Genomic DNA, 25,953 nt, shown 5'->3' on the forward strand with positions numbered 1-25,953 from the left:
TCTTTGCCATCTCCATGTTCCCCACCACTAGTTTCCCAGTCCCATCCTCTAAGGGACCAATGTTCACTTTAGCCACCCTTCTTCTTTTTATATAGCTGTAGAAACTCTTGCTATCTGTTTTTATATTTTTTGCTAGTTTACTTTCATAATCTATCTTCCCTTTCTTAATTAATCTTTTAGTTATTGTTTGCTGGCTTTTAAATGCTTCCCAATCTTCTATCCTCCCACTAGATTTGGCTAATTTATATGCCCTTGTTTTCAGTCGAATACTATCCTTTATTACTTTACTAAGCCACGGATGGCTGTCTTTTCTTTGACTCCCCTTTTTCCTCAGTGGAATATATTTATCTTGAAAGATGTGAAATATTTCCTTGAATGTAGACCACTGCTGTTGTACCGTCTTACACTTTAATCTGTTTTCCCAGTCCACTTTAGTCAATTCTACTCTCATACCTTCATAGTCTCCTTTATTTAAGCTTAGTACGCTGGTTTGAGATCCAACTCTCACCCTCAAACTGAATTTGGAATTCAACCATATTATGGTCACTCATTCCAAGGGGATCCTTTACTAGGACATTTTTTATTAATCCTGTCTCATTACACAGGACCAGATCTAAGATTGCCTGCCCCCTGGTTGGTTCAGTTACATACTGCTCAAGGAACTCGTCCCTAACACACTCCATGAACTCTTCCTCAATGCTGCCATGCCCAATTTGATTAGTCCAGTCAATATGAAAGTTAAAATCCCCCATGATTATAGCTGTTCCCTTATTACAAGCCCCAACTATTTCCTGATTTATACTCCGACCAATAGAGTTGCAACTGTTAGGAGGCCTATAGACTACGCCCACTAGTGACTTTTTCCCCTTATTATTCCTTATCTCCACCCAAACTGTTTCACTATCCTGATCCTTTGACCCAATATCATTTCTGACTATTGCAGTGATTCCATCCTTGATTAACCTAGCAACCCCACCTCCCTTTCCTTCCTGTCTGTCCTTCCTAATTGTCAAGTACCCTTGTATGTTTAGTTCCCATTCATGATTATCTTGCAGCCATGTTTCCGTAATGGCCACCAGATCATACCCATGTGTCGTTATTTGCACCGTCAACTCGTCAATTTTGTTATGAATGCTGCGTGCATTCAGATAAAGAACTTTCAAATATGTTTTCTGACAATTTATTCCTGCTTTTACCCCTTTTACTACTTTACCTTTATCATTATACATTCTGTCCCTTCCCGACACGCTCTGGTTTTTAATTCCCCCACTGCTACCTTGCTCTATTGCCTTCTCCGCTGTCATTTTTATTTTTCACTCTCTTAAAACCTCCCCCCCACTAATTAGTTTAAAGCCCTCTCTACAGCCCTAGTTATTCGATTCGCCAGGATTCTAGTCCCAGCACTGGCCAAGTGAAGTCCGTCCCAACGGAACAGCTGTCGCCTGTCGCAGTACTGATGCCAGTGTCCAGGAAGCAAAACCCATTTCTCCCACACCAGTCTTTGAGCCACGCATTTAACTCTCTAATTTTATTTACCCTAGCCAAATTTGCACGTGGCTCAGGTAGTAATCCAGAGATTATTACCCTCGTGGTTCTGCTTTTTAATTTGGCCCCTAGCTGCTCAAACTCCCTCAGCAGAACCTCCTTCCTTGTCCTATCTATGTCGTTGGTACCAACGTGGACCACGACAACTGGATCCTCCCCCTCCCACTCCAAGTTTCTCTTCAGCCCAGAGGAGATGTCCTTAACCCTGGCACTGGGCAGGCAACACAGCCTTCGGGACTCTCGCTCTCGGCTGCAAAGAACTCTATCTATCCCCCTAACGATACTATCCCCTACCACTACAACATTTCTTTTAACTCCCCCCACTTGAATGGCCCCCCGCTCCACGGTGCTGTGGCCAGGTTGCTCATCCTCCCCACAGTCCCTGTTCCCATCCTCACAGGGAGTAAGAGCCTCAAACCTGTTGGACAAGAGCAAGGGCTGCGGCTCCTCCAACACTACCTCCTGGATCCCCGTACCTGCCTCACTTCGTCACGCCATCCTGACCCTGGCCACGGACTACATCTGAATTAATTAATCTAATTGGTGTGACTACCTCCTGATACACAGAGTCCAGGTAACTCTCCCCCTCCCTGATGTGTCTCAGTGTTTGAAGCTCGGACTCCAGCTCTTCAACACGGAGCCGGAATTCCTCGAGCAGCCAACACTTACTGCAAATGTGATCACCGTGAACATCAATGGTGTCCACCAGCTCCCACATATTGCAGCAGCAACACATCACCTGATCTCCCATTCTATGTAATTAATTAAATTTATTAATATTATTTTTAAATACCCTCTGCCCCGATTCTAGATGAATATCGCACCTTAGAAACTATAAACCACAGAGTTTAAGCTTAAAAAGAGAGAAATACTTACCAACCAATCACTTACCCGCTTTCTGGTGACGTCACACTTGGATTACTTTTTACCTCTCTCCTTCCCTCTGACTTCGGAGACTGGAGATTGGTATGCCTTACCTGGGTCTCTGAAGCCTTTTTAAGCTTCCCGCTCGCACCTCCCGCCGACACCCGCGGTCTGAAGCCTTACCTGGGTCTCTGAAGCCTTTTTAAGCTTCCCGCTTGCGCCTCCCGCCGACACCCGCGGTCTGAGGTCTTACTTGGGTCTCTGAAGCCTTTTTAAGCTTCCCGCTTGCGCCTCCCGCCGACACCCGCGGTGTGACTGCATTCTGGATAAAACGGTCCAGAAATTCCTCCCCCTCCCTTATGTGTTGGAGTGTCTCCAACTCGCACTCCAAGATGGAGACATCTCCTGCAGACATATTCGCTCGGGACAGACTCGCAGAGGAAAGCTGCAAGAGTCTAGAAAGGATCACATGCAAGAAAGTACAGAATGAAACAATGAACATTCAATGGTATAGTGATGAAATGGTGATGTTACAGAAATTATTGCTGTATACATTTAAAAAAAATGTTTATTTTGTCTTCTAAATCAAATCTAGTTCAGTAAACTTAGTTGATCTTACTTCCAAGTTGAGTACACAATTATTTTTGAATTTCAAAAACTAACCTGAAATTGCTTGGGAAGAGATGCTGCAACTTTACCCAAGTGGTGCCATTAATGAATCTTCATAAAGAATTGTTCACTTACTCTTTTTCTTTCAATTCTGGCAAGTCCAAATACCAGTGTTCATCGCTAATTATCTTCTTTTCTTCTTCTTCCAACTGCTTCTTGGTCTCTGTATCCAAACTCCTCTGCATAAACTAAAAACAAATCAAATATTAACATCAATTCTTCTAAGGAATTAAAAATTAAAAACTGTTTTACCTTGTTGATTTAAAGTACCACAGAGCCAAACATATCCTAGTTAAGAGAGATGCCACAATAATCCATGTTGTATTCTAAGCAAGTCAGTATCCTTAGCAAGTTATTTTGTGGTTATATATTCCTTCCTGGTGATTTAAACACATAATGCAACTACAGTGTGATCTATGTCTAGTGTCAGCTGTGGCTCAGTTGGTAGCACACTCGCCTGAGTCAGAAGGTTGTGGGTACCAGTCCCACTCCAGGGACTCGAGCACACAAAGCTAGGCTGATACTCCAGTGCAGTGCTGAGGGAGTGCTGCACTGTCGGAGGTGCCGTCTTTCAGATGAGACATTAAACCGAGGCCCCGTCTGCTCTCTCAAGTGGACGTAAAAGATCCCATGGCACTATTTTGAAGAGCAGGGGAGTTCTCCCCGGTGTCCTGGCAAATATTTATCCCTCAACCAACATAACAAAAAAATTCTCTGGTCATTATCACATTGCTGTTTATGGGAGTTTGCTCTGTGCAAATTGGCTGCCACGTTTCCCACATTACAGTGACTCCACTTCAAAAGTACTTCATTGGCTGTAAAGCGCTTGGAGACATCCGGTGGTCGTGAAAGGCGCTATATAAATGCAAGTCTTTCTTTTTTATGGTAAAAGTAAAGTGCTGGCAAAATGATTTATTTCAAATAGTACAAGATCACTTGTGAACAATAATCAGACATTGAAAACAAATCCAAGTAATACAAAACTACAGTAACACAACAGCAAATATTGAAAAAACGGAATTACAGCCGTAACGGTGTATGTAAAAGACTCCACGGCATGATTCAAAGAAGAGCAGGCGAGTTCTCCAGGGTCCTGACAAACATTTATCCTTCAACCAACACCATCAAAAGCAGATTAACTGGTCATCATCTCACTGCTGTTGGTGGGACTTTGCCATGCACAATAACTGGCTGCCGCGTTTCCTACAAAACAACAGTGACCACACTTCAAAAGTAATTTATTGGCGGTCAAGTGCTTTGGGAGTCCTGAGGACATAAAAAGGTGCTAGTTAAAAGAAATGCGAGAAGTCACACAACACCAGGTTATAGTCCAACAGCTTTATTTGAGATCACAAGCTTTCGGAGCGCTGCTCCTTCGTCAGGTGAAGTGAAGAGATGCATATAGGCACAGCATATATAGTCAGAGAACACTGCCAGATGATTACAAGTAATCTTTCTAACTGCCCTTTATCACACCTCGGCAGAGATAATCACAGCAATCAAAGGTATGAAAGGTGTCCAAACAGGTCAGTCAGGAAAACATTACATCAAAGAACAATGAGGTGGGGTCACAAGGGGTCAAATGTTGCAGATGCTGGGATCTGTATGAAAAACAAAAAACAAAAAAAACCACATAAAATAAAAATTTTTTGCTGGAAATCACAGCAGGTCCGGCCGCATCTGTGTAGAGAGAACAAGCCAACGACGACGCGAGTCTGGATGACTCTACGTCAGGTGGGGTTACATGTAGCATGACATGAACCCACGATGCCGGTTGAGGCCGTCCTCATGAGTGCGGAACTTGGCTATCAGTTTCTGCTCGACGATTTTGCGCTGTCGTGTGTCTCGAAGGCCGCCTTGGAGAATGCTTACCCGAAGATCGGAGGCTGAATGTCCTTGACTGCTGAAGTGTTCCCCGACTGGGAGGGAACACTCCTGCCTGGCGATTGTTGTGCGGTGTCCGTTCATCCGTTGTCGCAGTGTCTGCATGGTCTCGCCGATGTACCATGCTCCGGGGCATCCTTTCCTGCAACGTATGAGGTAGACAACGTTGGCCGAGTCACATGAGTATGTGCCATGTACCTGGTGGGTGGTGTCCTCACGTGTGATGATGGTATCTGTGTTGATGATTTGGCATGTCTTGCAGAGGTTGCCGTGGCAGGGTTGTGTGGCGTCGTGGTCGCTGTTCTCCTGAAAGCTGGGTAATTTGCTGCGAACGATGGTCTGTTTGAGGTTAGGCGGCTGTTTGAAGGCGAGTACCACTACTCGCCTTCAAACAGCCACCTAACCTCAAACAGACCATCGTTCGCAGCAAATTACCCAGCTTTCAGGAGAACAGCGACCACGACGCCACACAACCCTGCCACGGCAACCTCTGCAAGACATGCCAAATCATCAACACAGATACCATCATCACACGTGAGGACACCACCCACCAGGTACATGGCACATACTCATGTGACTCGGCCAACGTTGTCTACCTCATACGTTGCAGGAAAGGATGCCCCGGAGCATGGTACATCGGCGAGACCATGCAGACACTGCGACAACGGATGAACGGACACCGCACAACAATCGCCAGGCAGGAGTGTTCCCTCCCAGTCGGGGAACACTTCAGCAGTCAAGGACATTCAGCCTCCGATCTTCGGGTAAGCATTCTCCAAGGCGGCCTTCGAGACACACGACAGCGCAAAATCGTCGAGCAGAAACTGATAGCCAAGTTCCGCACTCATGAGGACGGCCTCAACCGGCATCGTGGGTTCATGTCATGCTACATGTAACCCCACCTGACGTAGAGTCATCCAGACTCGCGTCGTTGGCTTGTTCTCTCTACACAGATGCGGCCGGACCTGCTGTGATTTCCAGCAAAAAAAAATGTTTTTTTTAATTTGTTTTTTGTTTTTCATACAGACCCCAGCATCTGCAACATTTGACCCCTTGTGACCCCACCTCATTGTTCTTTGATGTAATGTTTTCCTGACTGACCTGTTTGGACACCTTTCATACCTTTGATTGCTGTGATTATCTCTCTGCCGAGGTGTGATAAAGGGCAGTTAGAAAGATTACCTGTAATCATCTGGCAGTGTTCTCTGACTATATATGCTGTGCCTTTATGCATCTCTTCACTTCACCCGACGAAGGAGCAGCACTCCGAAAGCTTGTGATCTCAAATAAAGCTGTTGGGCTATAACCTGGTGTTGTGTGACTTCTCACATTTGTCCACCCCAGTCCAACACCGGCATCTCCACATCATAGTTAAAAGAAAGTTCTTCCTTAAAGCTCGTATTTCATCATGCTGCAATACTGATTAGAAAATATAACTGTCAGTTAATTTGTCATTGATTAAACCAATGTAGTCTTGATTTCTTACATTAAATACACGTTACACCATCATTTAAGGGAAAATTAAAATTATCCTGTGCTTTATTATGTGCATGTGATGGTCAAGTAAATTTGTATTCATTATTTGGCATAGTTTTCACAGTGTACTTAAATGAGAATGTCCAGTTACAAAATGCAAATCACTGCACATTTACACCACATTAAGTTAATCAAGTATTGCTCCAACGTTATCCATATGATGGCAGGGAATTTTCTTTTGTGGAGGTGGGGGGATGGTAAGAGATAGAATCAAGTTAAATTTCCCGTATCTTTCTGGACATGGAGTATACACTATTACCATGACACAGAATAAGATAAAAACACATAACTTTTATTTTCTTTTTGTGAACTGCATTTATGTTTTAACCTAGTTAAGAATCTGGCAGCAATTTGGAATGTGTTGTTTTTTTAATCTTGCAGAGATTTGCAGTCATCTGCAAAATGCAAATTTGGAAGAATTTAGATGACTTTCACAGTACAGTAGCGCTAAACCCGTTCTTCTGTGTACAGCAGGTTAAATAAAATACTGGGGTCAAACTCTTTGCACACCACCATAACCACTTTTTAAATATAGATTTTTTTTTTTTTTTTAAACCCAATCTGTTTTTCCAGGCTACATTTATTTGGACTTCTGAACTGTTAAACTCATTTTTTTGTGTGTCTGCAGATTAATTTGAAAATTTACAGTAAATAATGCTTCAAAAGTGCATAGTCTGCAATTTATTTTCCTAAATTACTGAACACTGAAAATGAACAGAGAAAAATATAGCAACCAACATTTTTTTTTAAATCACTTTATTTGCCTTCAATTGAACAGCCCCCACAATCATGTAGTCCAACTCACATAGATTAGAGAAAACGTGCAGAAACGTTGACATATGCACCATTATTAAGGACGATTACAAAACCGGTGAGATGCAGTGACACTTTTATCTGCAAGACGCAGGCCACATCTACTGTCCTTATGGTTAGTAGGACAGCACTTCCGAAAGTGGAACTGGAAGTGGCAGATACTGTATCAGTAAGAGGCTTTAACACTGTGTGCTTGAGTAATTGGGCTTTCACAGGTAAGTTTTGAAGTCTACATATGACTGTGGTATAGCCAGGTTAAGTGATACGTGAGCAGAGGGATATATTCATGGGTGCAGTATCCGGATGGGAAAAATATCACTCTAAAATGCAGAGATAACAATTGTAGCCAAAGGTTACAGTCATACAATTATAAAAATAATTGACATTATCAATGTCAAAGTATTAAGTAGCTCCATGTATACAAATTCTAGAAATATCCTGATTCCTTAAAATCTGCTACTGCAACAATAAAACATGCCCCACCTATATTAGCACTCGTTTTAGTTTTTGATAAATGGTGAGGCTTTCTGATGTATTCAAAGGGCTGATGATACAAATGTGTTGAAATGCTGATGGCTCTACAATTTCTGCCAAGCAATGTTAGCTTTGAAAATGCCTCATACGTTTAGGACATAAACTTTAATACAAAGCAATTACTGAGCATTCTAGCGTGCATGTAAAATTTATTAGTCGAGTGCCACTTTTTAGAGATTTAGCTTGGTTAGCAGTCTACAATGAATAAATGCATTGCTGAAATGATCAAACATCAATTGGACTCTTACTGATTTGAATGATCCAGGAATGACATATAGAACAAGTAATTTACTTTAGGTCAGTTGTAGATAAAATAGCAAACTTGTCATTTCATTGAATTCCCTGCCTGTCCATTCTGCTAGAGCACATTTTCATTCTAGTAAGCTATTCCAGAAAGGGGCTGCTCAATATTACAACAGGACTGTAAAACCTCAGTCTTGCAATATGGATCAGGCAAATCACTGCTCACAGTATCACGGTCTCAAATATTAGAGCGAACCAAGCTTGCAACACAATTTTCCTTTGAATGATTTCAATGTGCAATTTTGCTAGTCTTCAAAGGCGGAACAACAGTGATTCTTCAGATGCTCCTTTTAATTACAAAATAGTTAACAACATGTTGCTAAGAATATGGAAAACTTCACCAATCAAAAGCTCCAAAAAAAACTTCATGCATTAGGATATCCATGTCGGGCAGTGGTTTCACATCATCCAAAACAAAATAAAAGAGCAAAAAAATACTGCAAATAGGAAACAAAATCAGTGTTTTGATAAAGGCTCGTATGCCTAAAACTATAATTTGTTGGTTCTGTTCACAGATGCCGATTGACTTTGTGTGTTTTGGCATTTTATGTTTTTGTTTCTAAAACAACACGTTGTGCTTTTTTTTTGCTGCTTATTGCACGTACTGTGCCAATAAGTCATCAATGCAGTGTCACTTCATCAGGCTGGATGGTCTGGACCATTAACTGTGCTTCTGATGATACATGCAGCAGTATTTTTTGACTGAAGCTAAGTTTAGATCCCAGGATTTCTCAACTTAATTGTTGGAATTAGTTTATATATTTTTTTGAAAAAGACCTCAAACTTGGAACATATATTTGTTTTTATTCATTGATGGGATGTGGGCGTCGCTGGCTGGCTAGGCCTGCATTTAGTGCCCATCCCTAATTGCCCTGGAGAAGATGGTGGTGAGCCGCCTTCTTGAACCGCTGCAGTCCATATGGTGTAGGTACACCCATAATGCTGTTAGGAAGGGAGTTCCAGGATTTTGGCCCAGCGACAGTGAAGGAACGGCAATACAGGTCCAAGTCAGGATGGTGTGTGGCTTGGAGGAGAACTTGTAGGTGGTGATGTTCCCATGCGTCTGCTGCCCTTGTCCTTCTAAGTGGTAGAGGTCGCGGGTTTGGAAGGTGCTGTTGAAGGAGCTTTGGCGAGTTGCTGCAGTGCATCTTGTAGATGGTACACACTGCAGCCACAGTGCGCCGGTGGTGGAGGGAGTGAATGTTGAAGGTGGTGGATGGAGTGCCAATCAAGCGGGCTGCTTTATCCTGAATGGTGTCGAGCTTCTTGAGTGTTGTTGGAGCTGCACTCATCCAGGCAAGTGGAGAGTATTCCATCACACTCCTGACTTGTGCCTTGTAGGTGGTGGAAAGGCACAAATATATTTGCCATATTGTCGCAAGATTTCAAAATTACTTCATACAATGAATTGCTTTATTTTGAAGTACAGAGACTGCTTTGTAGGCAAAGTCCTTTCTTTGTTAAAATATATACAATAGTATAATCGGTATTTTGGGTTTCTTCAATTATGTCTATTTTGCTCATTTATTCTTCCCTGCATAAAAATGACATTATTTACCTTGGAGTCAGCAGTCCTCACTAAGCTAGCATCCACATATTATTGGTAAGGTAAGCCATACAAGTCCCTTTCACTTCCTGTGCTCTCATGTCTCACTGTTCAACTCTTTCAACCTAGAAAGAAATGACCATAGAATTCAAATTTCCCCGATGTAATGAAGTCACCTAGATTTGTTGTTTTTATCCTTCCAAGAGGGAGCACTAATAATCTCTTTTCACTATAACTTGTGACAGGGAAGTTAACCATTGGTACCAATGCATGTGCAGTATCCTACCCAAGGCTCATACTCGGCTCAGTGACAAGTTTGCTCAGTCTTAATACTGGACCATACACAGAACTTTCCAATAGCTTTAGTTCCATCTATACCCCATCGAACAGTAGTTGCATATTGGAATCTACATTCTGTTCAAGTTTGCAATGGGAAGAATTGAAGTCTGACAAGAACAGCCTCCCCATTTACCTCCATCTGATCATTTCTCTAAGAATTGCCCCATCCTCATGTCGGATCAGATTAGCCAATAATCATGAAATTCACCTCAAGCATCCTCCTTGCAGAAACCAGCGCAACAAACAAGATGGCTTTCAGGTTAAGGAGCACTACGTTAATCAAAGAGATTGAAGTTCAAATGCCTGAATGCACAAGGAAATGGTGGCCTGCAATAGAATCAGGTCAGACAGTGGAGTCATGATGGCCTCACTGAAGGCAGACTGAAACAATAGCCAACAGCTACTGGAGTCTGGGTATGAGAATATGCGCTCATATACCCAGGGTTCAGTGCTTACCATGATTGAGCAGCAGAGGCAAGAAGCTGTTGTCAAAGCTCTGCACTTCCAGCTAGTAAAACCACTATTCGAAAGGTTATGGTGTGTGCGTCTGCAGTGGTGCTCCAACCAGCCTAACTCACTAATGGAACTCAGGGAGCAGAACGCTCACTCGGAGCTGGGATCCTTCGCACTCATCTCCAAATAGCCCGCCTAGCTAACGCCCTAATTGATAGGATGGTCCTAAGTGGACAAGCAGCGGGAAGTACACACGTGCTCTGTGCTGGTAGGCTGATGGTTTTAGCTGGTTAACCTCCAGCGGTAGTAATGTGCACCAATGTTCCCTCTATGCTGCGCGGCCGAGCAGCAATGGGAAAGGTCCCGCGCAGGCCGCTCACTGGCTTTTCCATTGCAAGTACCGTGCATGTGCAGGAATTTAAAGGGACCGCGTAGTAAAATAAACAGGCCGCGCAGAACATAGCGCAGCTTACAGGGAACATTGCGGTGCACATTTGGGAATTCCTTCATTAAGTTTCCTGGGCTTGAGTAAGTGGGTTGTACACTAATGGGGAGTGTGTCTACTCCTTACTAGGCAAACAGAAACACTACAGGGTTAGATTTCTCAGTAACTTGATTTAGAGACTCAAACACATGGTGATGGGTTTCTGCAGTATCAGACACTCGGCTGACCAAAAAAAAAAATCATTACATCCAACTATTTAATTTAGCATGGCATGGTACCAGAACATTTTTAATTTTTCCTGGTAGCGAGTTGCCATTGTATGTCCACTTCATTTTAGTCCATTCAGATCTGCATAGAAAGAAGAATGAACTTGCATTTACGTAATGCTTTATTGTATCCACAGGACATCCAATGAATTTGTTTTGAAATGTATTTGCTGTTATGTAGGCAAATATGGCAGCCTATCTGCACAGCAAAATTCCAGAAACAGCAAATAACACAAATGACCCATTAACCTGTTTTAGTAGAGCTGATGGAAGGAGGAATGTTGGCGAGGACACCTAGATCTTCCTACTCCTCCTCAAATGATACTACCTTATAGAATTTTTTATGACCACCTAAAAAGCAGACATCTCACATCTGACAATGCAGGACCCCTTTTTGGCCTTCTGACTTTTCAACCTATTTAAGTTAACACTTTGAAATTGCACTGTGAAACTGTAACATCTCAAGGCTTTTGTTTCTGTTGACCATATCATATCATAGAATAGTACAGCACAGAAGGAGGCCATTCGGCCCATCGAGTCTGTGCCAGCTCTTTCAAATGCAGTTGGTCCCACTCCCCTGCTCTTTAGATAGTTTCCTAGAAGTAAAGGGAATTAAGGGTTACGGGGAGCAGGCAGGAAATTGGACATGAATCTAGGTTAGGAATGGTCATGGCCCTGTGAGTAGTGGAGCGGGCCCAGGGGCCGCGTAGCCTGGTTCTGTTCCTACTTCTTGTGTTCTAATTCTGTGTTAGATTTCAGGAGATGGTTTTATTCCTGTTCCTGGCTGGGGTGGCGATCGCCTTTACAGAAGGTAAGTACTGTAGAAAATATAGGGACAGAGTGATCTCCTGGACGAGTTTCGATCGCCTAGATGGGTCGGAGAGGAATTTCCCAGATTTTTTCTCCCAAATTGGCCATTGGGTTTTTTATCTGGTTTTTCGCCTCTCCCGGGAGATCACATGGGTTCGGGTGGGATGGAGAGTGATAGAAGATTTGAGGTTAGGATCAGATCAGCCATGATCTTACTGAATGGTGGAGCAGGCTCGAGGAGCCGGTTGGCCTACTCCTGCTCCTATTTCTTATGTTCTTATGTTCCCCACAGCCCTGCAATTTTTTCTCCTTCAAGTATTTATCCAATTCCTTTTTGAAGGCTACTATTGAATCTGTATCCACCACCCTATCAGGCAGTGAATTCCAAATGCTAACCACTCATTGAGTAAAAACATTTTTACTCGTGTCACCTCTGGTTCTTTTGCCAATCATCTTAAATCTGTTTCTATTATTCTTTACACGTGTACTCTACATTGTAATACCAACTCCTGTTAGGGTTGCAAAATTCTGCGAATTTTTAGAAGAGGAAACTTTCCATGGGAATTTTCGGGAATTTAGAGTTTTTTTGCACACTGATGGTTTTTGTCTCTGACCCTTATATTATCTTTGGCCTCAGATGCACAAAGTCCCTTCCACCAGGTATGTGCACTGATATGCTTGCATGATTCCCATATCCCATCCCCATTCCAAAGACCTTGCTTGGTAGAGAACTTTGCCAGACTTCCCAGAACTTTGCCCACATCCAGATTGAGATGGTGTGAGAGGGTAGAAATCACACTGTAAGCGCTGTTGATCTGTTCTCCAGAAAGTACTGGTCTCCCAACATGCTTTGGGTCCAGCATGTATGCTGCAGCATGAATCGGCTTGACACAAAATTCTTGACACGTCTGTATGAATTGAACAATTGCCTTCTCCTCTGCTTTGGGCAGCAGGGATGTGGGTAGGGCAATGCTGATTTGTTCTTCTAAATCAGTAAAAAGCCTGAGAACATCTGACAAGACAGCGTCATCTCCTTCAATCTGAGCAATTGCAGATGCTACTGGTGAGAATAGTTTAAGGCTGCTAACCACTCTCTCCCAAAACACATCATCCAGCAGTATTTTCTTGATGGTGGTTTCCATATCCCCAGACTGGGATATTGCCATTTCTTGCAGCGACTCCTTACCCTCCAGAAGGCTGTTGTACATTATGACAACACCACCCCATCTAGTGTTGTTGGGCAGCTTCAGTGTGGTGTTCTTGTTCTTTGTCATTTGCTTGGAGTTGTAGGTTGCTGCAACTACCTGTTTTCCCCTGACATACTTAACAACTTGCTTGGCTCTCTTGTACAGTGTTTCCATGGTTCTCAAACCCATGATGTCCTTGAGGAGCAGGTTAAGCCCATGAGCTGCGCACCCAATAGACGTAATATGAGGGTAGGCCTCCTCCACTTGAGCCCAAGCAGCCTTCATATTCGCAGCATTGTCAGTAACTACTGCAAAGACCTTTTGTGATCCAAGATCGTTGATGACCGCTTTCAGCTCATCAGCAATGTATGTGCCTGTGTGTCTGTTGTCCTTCGTGTCTGTGCTCTTGAAGAACACTGGGAGAGGAGTGGAGACGATGTAGTTTATGATGCCCTCCCCTCGTACATTTGACCACCCATCTGAGATAACTGCAACACAGTCTGCCATCGCTATCGTTTCTTTGAGCTTTCCTTGGACTCTGTTATACTCAGCCTCCAGCAAATAAGTAGACAAAGCATGTCTGGTGGGAGGACAGTATGCAGGGCGAATAACATTGAAAAATCTCTTCCAGTACACATTGGCTGTGAGCATGAGGGGTGAGCCTGTTGCATATACAGCTCGAGCAAGGCACTCATTTGCATTCTTCTGGCTATGGTTATCCATTGTATCAAAGAACCTTCCAAGTGGGCCAGGAGTTGCTGATGATAAGGAGCCTGATGCTGAATGAGAACCATCATCTTCTTGAATGGAAGCAGAGGAACTCTGGGCTGACTGCTGTGAGCTTTGAGTGAAGTTGTTGCATTTGGATAAATGCTGCTGCATCTTTGTGGCATTCTTTACATATGGCTTTCTACAGTGTTTGCACATGTACACAGTCTTTCCATCTTTAATGCCTGGGGTAAAATGCTTCCACACATCCGACGGTAAACGTGGCATTGTTCTATGCAGAGAAATAAAGGGCATTCATCTCTGTGTCGAACTGCGGTCGATCAGCACGATTGCAACAGGGTGAGTACATTTTTGCTGATGCTCCATGTGATGGAAGCATGACCTGTACACACACGACGCTACATCACCAATAGTGTATTATTTTGTATATTTTAAATTGAAGGACAACAGAGTTCAACAAGTAACTGGTTTATTTGGTATAAAGTCTGATTTACTTACTGCATCATCACAACATCAGCAGAAAACAAAATGACTTCCCTCAGGACCCCTAACCTGGATCTTAAAAAAACTATAGCAGTCTTACAGATGCCTGCAGGCCAATCACAATTCGATATGCAAATATTACAAATAGAGGGAGCTAATCGCTCATCCACTCATCCAACCAATCAGGACACATTTGTTCACAGTCACACACAAAACTTGTAATTATTAAAACAAGCCAAGTAAGAAGATAAACATATATTGATTAAGAAATTCCTTAATAATTAAGATTCCATCTCTGTTAGTAATTTTAAGAGAGGACCTGTGGAAAAAAAAGAAAGAAATACAAAAAAAACAATATTATGCTAGCATGTGCTTTTTTGGGCAAAATTCCCAAGCTAAACTTCCCGTGGAAAATTTCCGGAAATTTCCCGGAAACTTTCCACCCCTTTGCAACCCTAACTCCTGTACATATATGCTGTAAAATGGGTCAGTTGCACTTTGCAGAGGAACTTGAGCGAACTGAATGTTGGATGAACAGTAGTATTTCAGACAGCCAAAGTAGCTATTGCTGAAATGTGCACGAATATAAATGCATCTAGCACAATTGATGTACTATATTGCATCATTTACATAATATGTAACTGAGTTAAATATTGTCACATCCTCAACAAATGATACAGCAACATCGGGCTCATTTTGGTTTCACAGCTATAGAAAATAAGTGTAAAATATAGCTTTAATCAGAATTAACCACTTATCCCTTTTGCCCTCACCCTCAAAAAATCATACTGTAGATGTTTTGGACTGTTTTCTCGTGCATTTATGCTGCAGTATCCAATCTACACAAATAACCAATAAGGTAATCCAGTTACAGATTGATGTACTACAGAGCTGCAGCAGCTACAGCAATGCCCATAATCATGGATATTTGCACAGTGGCATAGTGGTTAGCACTGTTGCCTCACAGCACCAGAGACCCGGGTTCAAATCCGGCCTTGGGTGACTGTCTGTGTGGAGTTTGCACATTCTCCCCGTGTTTGCGTGGGTTTTCTCCGGGTGCTCCGGTTTCCTCCCACAGTCCAAAGATGTGCGGGTTAGGTTGATTGGCCATGATAAAAAAAATTGACCCTTAGTGTTAGGGGGGATTAAATACGTGGGGTTACGGGGATAGGGCTTGGGTGGGATGGCTGTCGGTGTAGGGACCGGGTGCTAGGGTTTGGATGATCAGCCATGATCTCGTTGAATGGCAGAGCAGGCTCGAAGGGCCGAATGGCCTACTCCTGCTCCTATCTTCTATGTTTCTATGTTTCTATATATTTCAGTAACTTGAGAAGTTTCTGGAATTCACCCGCATATTTGTCCAAGGTACTTTTTTCCATTAAACATAAACAAATTAATGCAGTTATTAATGCGCAAGTAGTTAAATCCATACGATAAAGAAACAAACCTCAGATCAGGTCATATTTTAACTGAATTCGATGCTTTTTGTAAACTGCAAATGCTCAAAGCATCTCAGATGTACTTCACATTACAAAGAAATAAATATTTTTCACACATAATTGATCAACTGCATAGAGTACCACAAGACCTTGCTCTGTCAAGCCCATGTGATAGCTGGTGTGCAACGGCCACCCCACGTTAAAAGAATTCACGCACAGGCATCTTCCACCCTTTAAAATGAAGTTCTGGACCTGGAACCCTCATGGACAACCCCAACAGTGACAGACCGGAACACCGTACTGCTATCGTTGCCCGGGATCTCAGACATTTCCCCACCTGTGACAGAGACTGCAAGTCTGCATTGGACTCATCAGTCACTTGAGAACTCATTTTTAATGTGGAAGCAAGTCATCCTCGGTTCCGAGGGACTACCCAAGAAGAAGAAGAGTACCACAAAGATAAACAGTGACTAACCTATAGAAGTTGGGCAAATATCAGAGCGGAGATGATATGGTCTTTATTAGAACTTTTTTTGAATGCAGTAAGTAAGCTTTACTGCACAAACACAGATTATTTACATGGAATAGTTTTAAATTGATAGAATGCTTGGTGATAGAAGCAGGACATCCACAATACCTGTACTAGAAGTACAGATGCCACATTCAAAAGTATTCTGTGCCTGGATGTTTGTGTTCACTAGGTAGTTAAACCACATCAGGATAAGTCATGTCATGATTAAATGCAGTTGTACATTTTGGTAAAAAGCAGTGAGTGAAAGGAAGTATATCCTAAATGGCAAGAGTGCAGGAGCAGAGAGTGATGGGAATACATACACATACATCTTGGTGGGATTGCAAGGCGATCAGGCCATAATAAAATGGGCTTCTGTGTTTTATATATAGGGACAATGAATATAAAAGCAAGCAAGTGATGTTGAATTTGTACTAAATATTACTTGTTGTTCTGGACACCCATTATAGGAAAGATATTAAAGCCATAGATAGGGTCGAGAAAGCCTTGTATAAGCTAAGTATAGTACTCTTTGTGTTATACTCTAATCCGAGAAATACACCCCAAAACCTTATTTGCCTTCCTATAGCCATCTCACATTGCTTGTGCTCTTTTAACAAGTTACCAACTATTACCTCAAAGTCCCTCTATTGATCTGAACCATTAACATAACAGTTTCCGACTCTAATTCATTCTTTCCCAAGACCTCAAAACTGTGGAACTCCTTAGCAACATCAGTCTTTCCATCATTTTACAATGCTCAAGTTTTAAAAATCCAAACTAATCACTACTTCCTGGGCTTCAGAGGCATGGAGTACAAAAGCTAGGACACTAGTTCGGACCCAGCTGGAATATTGTGTCCAATTCTAGGCACCACTCTTTAGGAAGGATGTGAAGGCTTTGGAGAGGGTACAGAAGAGGTTTACGAAAGTGGTTCCAGGGATGAGGAATTACAGTTACGTGGATAGACTGGAGAAGCTGGGGTTGTTATCCTTAGAGCAGAGAAGGCTAAGGGGAGATTTGAGAGAGTAAATAAAGAGAGTAAATAAAGAGAAACTGTTTCTAATGGCTGAAGGGTCGATAACCAGAGGGCACAGATTTAAGGTGGTTGGCAAAAGAACCAGAGGCGGCATGAGGAAAAAAAAATGTATGCAACGAGTGGTTATGATTTGGAATACACTGCCTGATAGGGTGGTGGATACAGATTCAATAATAGCTTTCAAAAGGGGATTGGATAAATACTTGATGGAGAAAAAATTGCAGGGATATGGGGAAAGAGCGGGGGAGTGGGACTAACTGGATTGCTCTTCGAAAGAGCCGGCGCAGACTCGATGGGCCAAATGGCTTCCTTCTGTGCTGTACTATTCTATGATTCTATAAGAATAAGTAGCCTCAATTATCTTCATATCCTTCATTAGCCACAAGGATTTTTGCGGGAGTTCGTATTTAGTTTTTCACAAGACAACTAAACCACAACTGAGACTTTGGGAAAAAAAAAGTCTTGGGTTCTTGATTCAGCCTTATATACAGTAAATGATTGTGGTGATTATTCCTTGATTAGTAAAAGTATTATGATTCGTTGTTTGTTAACTGCCTTGGGATATGTGTTGTAATCTCATTGGTAGTTGATGATCACATGATGTGTTGTGGCTACCTTAAATTCAGTCCTTTTCTAGCTTTAGTTGGGACTGGATGTAGAAAGATATGTTGCTGATTTTAAAGTTAATAAAGCCTAACTTTGGAAGGCAAATCTATTCTTTATTTCAATTTATTAACTTTATGTTAGAATGGAGCGATATCTTCAACCAGAATGATTCAAGGCTGACCCCAATTCTGCTGGAGTGGATGATAAATGGAAACATTGGTATTGTACATTTAAAAACTTTTTGGGCGTGTTGGATCAAGAGGCTCTAAATAAGCTGAATATGCTGATCAACTACATTGAGCCGGATGTATATAAATATATTTTGCACTGTAAAACTTATGAAGAGGCTATTTCTACATTGGAAAAGATTTTTGTTAAACCAAAGAATGAGGTATTTGCACGTCATCTTTTATCTGCCCGTAGGCAGCAGGTGGGAGAATCTTTGGATACTTATTTACAAGCACTTCGGTGCCTTAGTGTTGACTGTAATTATAAGGCTGTGACGGCTGAAGAACATAAGGACGAATCGGTACGGGATGCTTTTATTAATGGATTACTGTCTAGATCAATTCGTCAGCGGTTGTTAGAAAATAAGACTCTGGATCTTAAAAGTGCTTTTGAGCAAGCTTCTACATTGGATGTGGCTCAGAGAAGTTTGGATTCTTATGCTCTTTTTAATCGGCCTGCGACTATGGTTTCGGCAGTTTCGGATGAAAAGGAATTATGTGGACTTAATGGGAGTGGTTTACTAGATTTTGAAACAGTTTCTACTTCGGCGGCCGTTGCCTCTAGGATTCAGAAGTGTTATTTTTGTGGGAATATCCGGCACCCTCGTCTGAAGTGTCCTGCTCGGGAGGCTGTGTGTAGTAAATGTGGCAAGAGAGGTCATTATGCACGTGTGTGCAAATCATCAGGTTCAATTACCTTCCCCCCCCTTCTGGTGTGGGAGGGTCTTCCTCCACTACCTCTTCTGTGACTATTCAGCCTTTAGATAGGGCGTTTATTGCATCAATTTCTGCTGCATTTGCTCATGGCCTAAACAAAGCTATAGTTACGGCTCAAGTTAATGGGTTGGAAGTGAAGGCCCTTATAGATACGGGCAGTACTGAGAGTTTTATAAGTCTTCAGTTTGCGAAGGAGAAGCATTTGAAAATCTCGCCTGTTACGTATCAGGTGTGTATGGCTCAGACGACCCTTATTTCACAAATAGCTGGTTGTTGCTTTGTGAAAATGGTTCTTCTAGGTAATACGTATACTGATATACGCCTATCTGTTTTGCCTAATCTCTGTGCGGATATTTTGATTGGACATGATGTGCTTCAGTTACACGAGTCTCTTAGTCTTTCATTTGGAGGGACTAAGCCACCTTTATCTATTTGTGGATTAACCTCTTTATCTATTCCTCCATTATCACTTTTTTCCAATTTGATGTCGGATTGTAAGCCAATTGCTACCAAGTCAAGAAGATATAGTAGTCAGGATAGAGAATTTATTAATTCTGAAGTTCAACGTCTCTTATTGGAAGGAATCATTGAACCTAGTTGTTCGCCTTGGCGAGCACAGGTAGTTGTCACGACTAATGAGAGACACAAGAAACGAATGGTGATAAGACTATTCCCAAACTATTAATAGGTATACTCAATTAGACGCGTACCCTTTGCCTAAGATTGATGAGCTTATCAATAAAGTATCTCAGTATAAAGTTTTTAGCACTATTGATTTAAAGAGTGCTTATCAGATTCCTATTGTTAAGAAGGATCAACCATATACGGCCTTTGAGGCTGGTGGAAAGCTGTATCAGTTTTGCCGAATACCATTTGGTGTTACTAATGGTGTTGCTTGGTTTCTACGGGCAATGGATGCTTTTATAAGTGATAACTCCCTCTCTGACACCTTTTCATACTTGGATGACATCACAGTGTGTGGCAAATCAAGGGTGGAGCATGATTCTAATTTAAAAAGATTCCTTCAAGCTGCGGAAAAAGTTGGTTTAACTTTTAACAAAGAGAAATGTGTCTTTTCGACTACTGAGGTAAATCTAGTGGGGTATATTATTTCGGGAAATAAGATTAAACCAGATCCAGAACGTCTGCGACCATTGATCGATTTACCTTGTCCTACTAATTCTAAGGCTTTGCAACGAGTTGTTGGACTGTTTTCTTATTATTCTAATTGGATTGCAAATTTTTCACGGAAGATCCGGCCTCTTATTCGGGTTACGACATATCCTCTATCATGGGAGGCCAGGACATGTTTTGAGAATTTTAAAAAGGATATTTTAGGAGCAGTTGTGCATTCCATTGATGAGCAGGTTCCCTTTGTGATTGAGACGGATGCTTCGGATTTTGCAATTGGGGCTACTTTGAACCAAAATGGAAGACCTGTGGCCTTTTTCTCACGTACTTTGAATAATAGTGAAAAAAGACATTCCTCAATAGAAAAAGAGGCATACGCAATAGTAGAAGCATTGCGTAAATGGAGACATTATTTATCGGGGCGACATTTCACGCTGGTAACTGACCAAAAATCTGTGTCCTTTATGTTTGATGTTAAACATTTTGGAAAGATTAAAAATGATAAAATAATGAGGTGGAGGATTGAGTTGGCATGTGACCATTTTGACATAGTTTATCGTCCGGGGAAGGATAATGTTGCTGCTGATGCACTGTCGAGGGCTTATTGTTCGGTGATTCACGGAGATACGCTTATTAATCTTCACAATGCCTTATGTCATCCTGGGGTTACGAGGATGATACACTTTGTACGCAGTAAGAACTTGCCTTTTTCAGTTGAAGACGTCAAGCGGATGACTTCATCATGTTCTATCTGTGCTCGATGTAAACCGAATTTCTTTAAGCCTCAACGAGCTCATCTTATAAAGGCTACTTCTCCTTTTGAACGTTTGAGTGTTGATTTTAAGGGACCTCTTCCTTCAACTACTCAAAACCGATATATATTTACTGTTGTGGACGAGTTTTCAAGGTTCCCTTTTGCTTTTCCTTGTGCAGATGTATCAGCTGCTACAGTTATTAAATGTTTGACTCAACTTTTTGTCATCTTTGGGATGCCTGCGTATATCCATTCGGATCAGGGAAGTTCTTTTATGTCTTCCCAGTTGAAGGAATACCTTCAGAGTCGGGGAATTTCTACTAGTAGAACTACCCCGTATAATCCCCAGGGTAATGGACAGTGCGAACGATACAATGGGGTGATCTGGAAGGCAGTTATGTTGGCGTTGACATCCTGGAACCTTAAGAATACACAGTGGGGAAATGGTGCTACCTGATGCCCTGCATTCCATTAGATCATTGCTTTCAACGGCTACTAATGTGACCCCCCATGAAAGGCTCTTTAACTATCCGCGGAGATCTACTACGGGATATTCGGTACCTTCATGGCTTACTATGCAGGGACCTGTGTTGCTTCGACGCCATGTTAGATTGTCAAAATATGACCCCTTGGTGGAGCTGTTGGAGGCAAATTCCCAATATGCTCATATTCGATTCCAAGATGGGAAAGAAAGTACTGTTTCAATTAAAGACTTGGCTCCTTGTGGGGGCCAGCCCTCTTCTGAGGATATTAATAATGGTCATGATTCGGATAAGGTGGATGCTGTTACAGATACTACGAATATTTCCAATCCGATTGCAGATAATCATACTTCTATTAGTCAGCCTTTGATAGATGTTTATGACCGTCCCAGTTCATCTTCTGATGGGATTTCTAATCCGGAAACCGTTGAGAATCGGGATATGGATAGCCTTCCTGTTGAAGATACTTCTGTGCCTTCTGGCGTGGGAGGGCAAGGAATTTCACCAAGGTTAAGAAGGTCGACACGAACAAGATATCCGGTCGACCGATTGAAAATGGACTTTTAAATTGATAATGTTTTAAAAATTGTTGAAATATTATAGTATATTGTTTTAGTTGAGAGATACTTAATACTTATGCGTAATGTTATTATTTGTTGTTGTTCATTTAGTATTGTGTTATGTAAATAGTTTTATTCTCGTGCATAGTTTAGTTGTAAATAATTAATTGTAAATTGTAAAAGTTATTAGGTTGGAGTATATTTTAAAAGGAGGGGTGAATGTGGTGATTATTCCTTGATTAGTAAAAGTATTATGATTCATTGTTTGTTAACTGCCTTGGGATATGTGTTGTCATCTCATTGGTAGTTGATGATCACATGATGTGTTGTGGCTACCTTAAATTCAGTCCTTTTCTAGCTTTCGTTGGGACTGGATGTAGAAAGATATGTTGCTGATTTTAAAGTTAATAAAGCCTAACTTTGGAAGGCAAATCTATTCTTTATTTCAAGGTTCAACAGCACCTCACGTTCTCTTCTACTCTTTCAACCTTGATAGTGTCCTGCTCAGTGGGCCTTGGCCCTCCAGTTTCTCCAAAAAAAAAAAATCACAGCCAACTTGAGAAATATTTCCACTTTGGAGACGCGATATAACTAACTGGCACCACCTTTACCAAGTCCAAAAAATGGACTTAAGCAAAATTTCAGTCAGCAGTTGCTAACGGCATCTCCAACGAAGCTGCTGCGGATGGAGTACAGCCTGCAAAATTCAAACTGGCAGGCTGTCCCACCAGCCAAAGCCAAGTCATTAAAAGAAGCTTCATTATATCCTGAATGATAACAGGACACCAAGCAGGCAGCAACAAAATTATGCAGAATGAGAAAACTATAAAATAAAAACAGAAAATGCTGGCAATACAACAGGTCAGGCAACAACTGTGGAGAGAGAACCAGAGTTAACGTTTTAGGTTGATGACCTTTCCTGAAATGACCTGAAGCGTTAACTCTGTTTCTCTCTCCACAGATGCTGCCTGACCTGCTGAGTATTTCCAGCATTTTCTGTTTTTATTTCAGATTTCTAGCATCCACAGTATTTTGCTTTTGTATTTAGCTGTGATTCAGTTGGTCGCATTCTCGACTCTGAGTCAGAAGGTTGTTCCACTCCAGAGATTTGAGCACAAAAATCTAGGTTGACACTCCAGTGCAGTACTGAGGGAGTGCTGCACTGTCGGAGGTGCCGTCTTTTGGATGAGATGTTAAACCGAGGTCCCGTCTGCTCTCTCGGGTGGGGATGTGAAAGATTCCATGCCACTATTTCGAAGAAGAGCAGGGGAGTTATCCCTGGTGTCCTGGCCAATATTTATCCCTCAATCAACATCACAAAAAACAGATTATCTGGTCTCATCATCACATTGCTGATTGTGGGAGCTTGCTGTGTGCAAATTGGCTGCTGCATTTCCTACATTACAGCAATGACTACACTTCAAAGAAAGCACTTAATTGGCTGTTAAGCGCTTTGGGACATCCTGAGGTCATGAAAGGTGCTATATAAATGCAAGTCTTTTTTTTAAAATGAGAATATATTTCGATTTCTTTTAAAAGTGAACTTTTGGTTAAGTAGATTACATTTTATAAATTTCCTTGGACGGCCTGGTCCAACACTGCCCCAATAGCATAGCTTATCCACTTTGACTCAACGATAAATAAAAATAAAATAAAAACAGAAAATGGTGGGAATACTCAAGGTCAGACAGCATCTGCAGAGAGAGAAACAGAGTTAACGTTTCAGGTCGAAGACCTTTCGTCAGAACTGGAAAAAGTTAGAATATAACTTTTTACATTCTTATCTATCTAATCGTAACCAGAGAATCACCTGCAATGGCTTCTCTTCCCACTCCCGCATCATTACCTCTGGTGTCCCCCAAGGATCTATCCTTGGCCCCCTCCTATTTCTCATCTACATGCTGCCCCTTGGCAACATCATCCGAAAACACAGCGTCAGTTTCCACATGTACACTGACGACACCCAGCTCTACTTCACCACCACTTCTTTCGACCCCTCCACGGTCTCTAAATTATCAGACTGCTTGTCCGACGTCCAGTTCTGGATGAGCAGAAATTTTCTCCAATTAAATATTGGGAAGACCGATGCCATTGTTTTCGGTCCCTGACACGAACTCCGTTCCCTAGCCAGACTCCATCCCTCTCCGTAACATCTGTCTGAGGCTGAACCACACTGTTCGTAACCTTGGTGTCATATCTGACCCTGAAATGAGCTTCCGACCACATATCCGTGACATAACTAAGACCGCCTATTTCCACCTACATTACATCGCCCGTCTCCGCCCTTACCTCAGCTCATCCGCTGCTGAAACCCTCATCCATGCCTTTGTTACCTCTAGGCTTGACTATTCCAATGCGCTGGCCTCTCACGTTCTATCCTATGTAAACTTGAGGTCATCCAAAACTCGGCTGCCCATTTCCTAACTCGCACCAAGTCCCGTTCACCCATCACCCTTGTGCTCCCAGTTAAGCAATGCCTCAATTTCAAAATTTTCATTCTTGTTTTCAAATCCCTCCATGGCCTCGCCCCTCCCTATCGCTGTAATCTTCTCCAGCCCCACAACCGCCCCCCCCCCACGAGGTATCTGTGCTCCTCTAATTCTGCCCTCTTGAGCATCCCTGATTATAATCGCCAATCCTGTTGCCAAGGCCCCAAGCTCTGGAATTCCCTGCCTAAACCTCTCTGCCATTCTGCTCTAATTTCTCCTTATGTGGCTCGGTGTCAAATTTTTTTGTCTTATAATACTCCTGTGAAGCGCCTCAGGACATTTTACTACATTAAAGGCGCTTTATAAATACAAGTTGTTGTTGCAACAGGTTTTGAGAAAATGCAGGGGCAGGGAAGAAAGAACAAAAGGGAAGGTCTGTGATAGGGTGGAAGGCAGGAGAGATTCAACGACGGAAAGGTATGATAGTACAAAGCAAAAGGAGATGATAATGGGGCAAGTAAAAAAACAAAGGGTGAGTCTAGAAGAGATGTAAACGGGAATGGAAGAAACGTCAACAGCTGCCATGTGGGGAAAAAAAGGGGCAGAGGTTATGGTCTAAAATTGTTGAACTCAATGTTGAGTCCAGCAGACTGTAAAGTACCTAATCGAAAGGTGAGGTGTTGTTCCTCAAGCTTCATTGGAACAAATGTGAGAAGTCACACAACACCAGGTTATAGTCCAACAGCTTTATTTGAAATCACAAAAACTTGTGATTTCAAATAAAGCTGTTGGACTATAACCTGATGTTGTGTGACTTCTCACATTTGTCCACCCCAGTCCAACACCGGCATCTCCACTTCATTGGAACAGTGCAAGTATAGGTAAAATAAAAACAGAAAATGCTGGGAACACTCAGCAGGTCAAGCAGCATCCGTGGCGGGAGAAACAGAGTTAACGTTTCAGGTCGATGGTCAGACTGTTTCTCTCTCTCTCTCTCTCTCTCTACAGATGCTGCCTGACCTGCTGAGTGTTTCCAGCCTTTCCTACTGTTATTTCAGATTTCCAGCATCCGCAGTGTGGTTTTTTTTTTTGCTTTTTGTGTAAATAGAGACAAAGATGTTGAGGGCTGCCGGGGCCTGTGGCCCACTGCCGGTGAGCCCGGCCCCGAGACCCGGGAGCTCCAGCTCCTCCCGGCCCGTGCAATAATATCCTACCTTCATCTTCAGCAGGTTTTTTGACAGTTTCATCGTGCTTTCTCTCGCCATTTTTTCCCCACGAAACGATAAAACGCTGAAGTTAAACCCACAAACCAGACAACATTACAATTCAGGCCTCGCTCCCCAGCAACAGACCCAACCAGCCGATCCGCCCGACTCTCGAACCGTCGCAGGCTGCGAAATCAATCGCTGGAAACACGATGCTGAGCCCTTGACTCCAACTTCTCAAAACACATTTTTTTTTTAAAAAGGAAGCTTAGATTCCACGTTATGGTTCGGAAAGGAAAACTTTCAGTCAAAAAATATCATTTTGACTTCATGTTGGGATTTTTTTCTTAGCCATAAACTCAAAGCATGCCTCTAAAATTAGTTATTTTAGAATGTCATTCTATCTGTTGTGTTGGACTGAATAATAAGATGCGACCCCCCTCAGGG

The 25,953-nt window shown here is 42.2% G+C and overlaps 1 protein-coding gene across 1 annotated transcript in view; it reads right to left on the reverse strand.

Moving 5' to 3' along the window:
* The window catches only part of mphosph6 (M-phase phosphoprotein 6), a 67,665-nt gene extending 41,961 nt beyond the window's left edge, over positions 1–25,704 (reverse strand). Inside the window, exons 1-2 of the mRNA XM_085991759.1 lie at positions 25,516–25,704; positions 3,154–3,266 (exon numbers count right to left, since the gene is read on the reverse strand). Of these exons, the coding sequence (XP_085847885.1) occupies positions 3,154–3,266; positions 25,516–25,566 (164 nt within the window). The 5' untranslated portion in view covers positions 25,567–25,704. The remainder of the gene's footprint in view (positions 1–3,153; positions 3,267–25,515) is intronic.
* Between the last annotated feature and the right edge of the window lie 249 nt (positions 25,705–25,953).

This window comes from Somniosus microcephalus, chromosome 6 (genome assembly GCF_052327205.1).
Source record: "Somniosus microcephalus isolate GS21.2 chromosome 6, FLI_Smic_1.0, whole genome shotgun sequence".
Classification (NCBI taxonomy): domain Eukaryota; kingdom Metazoa; phylum Chordata; class Chondrichthyes; order Squaliformes; family Somniosidae; genus Somniosus; species Somniosus microcephalus.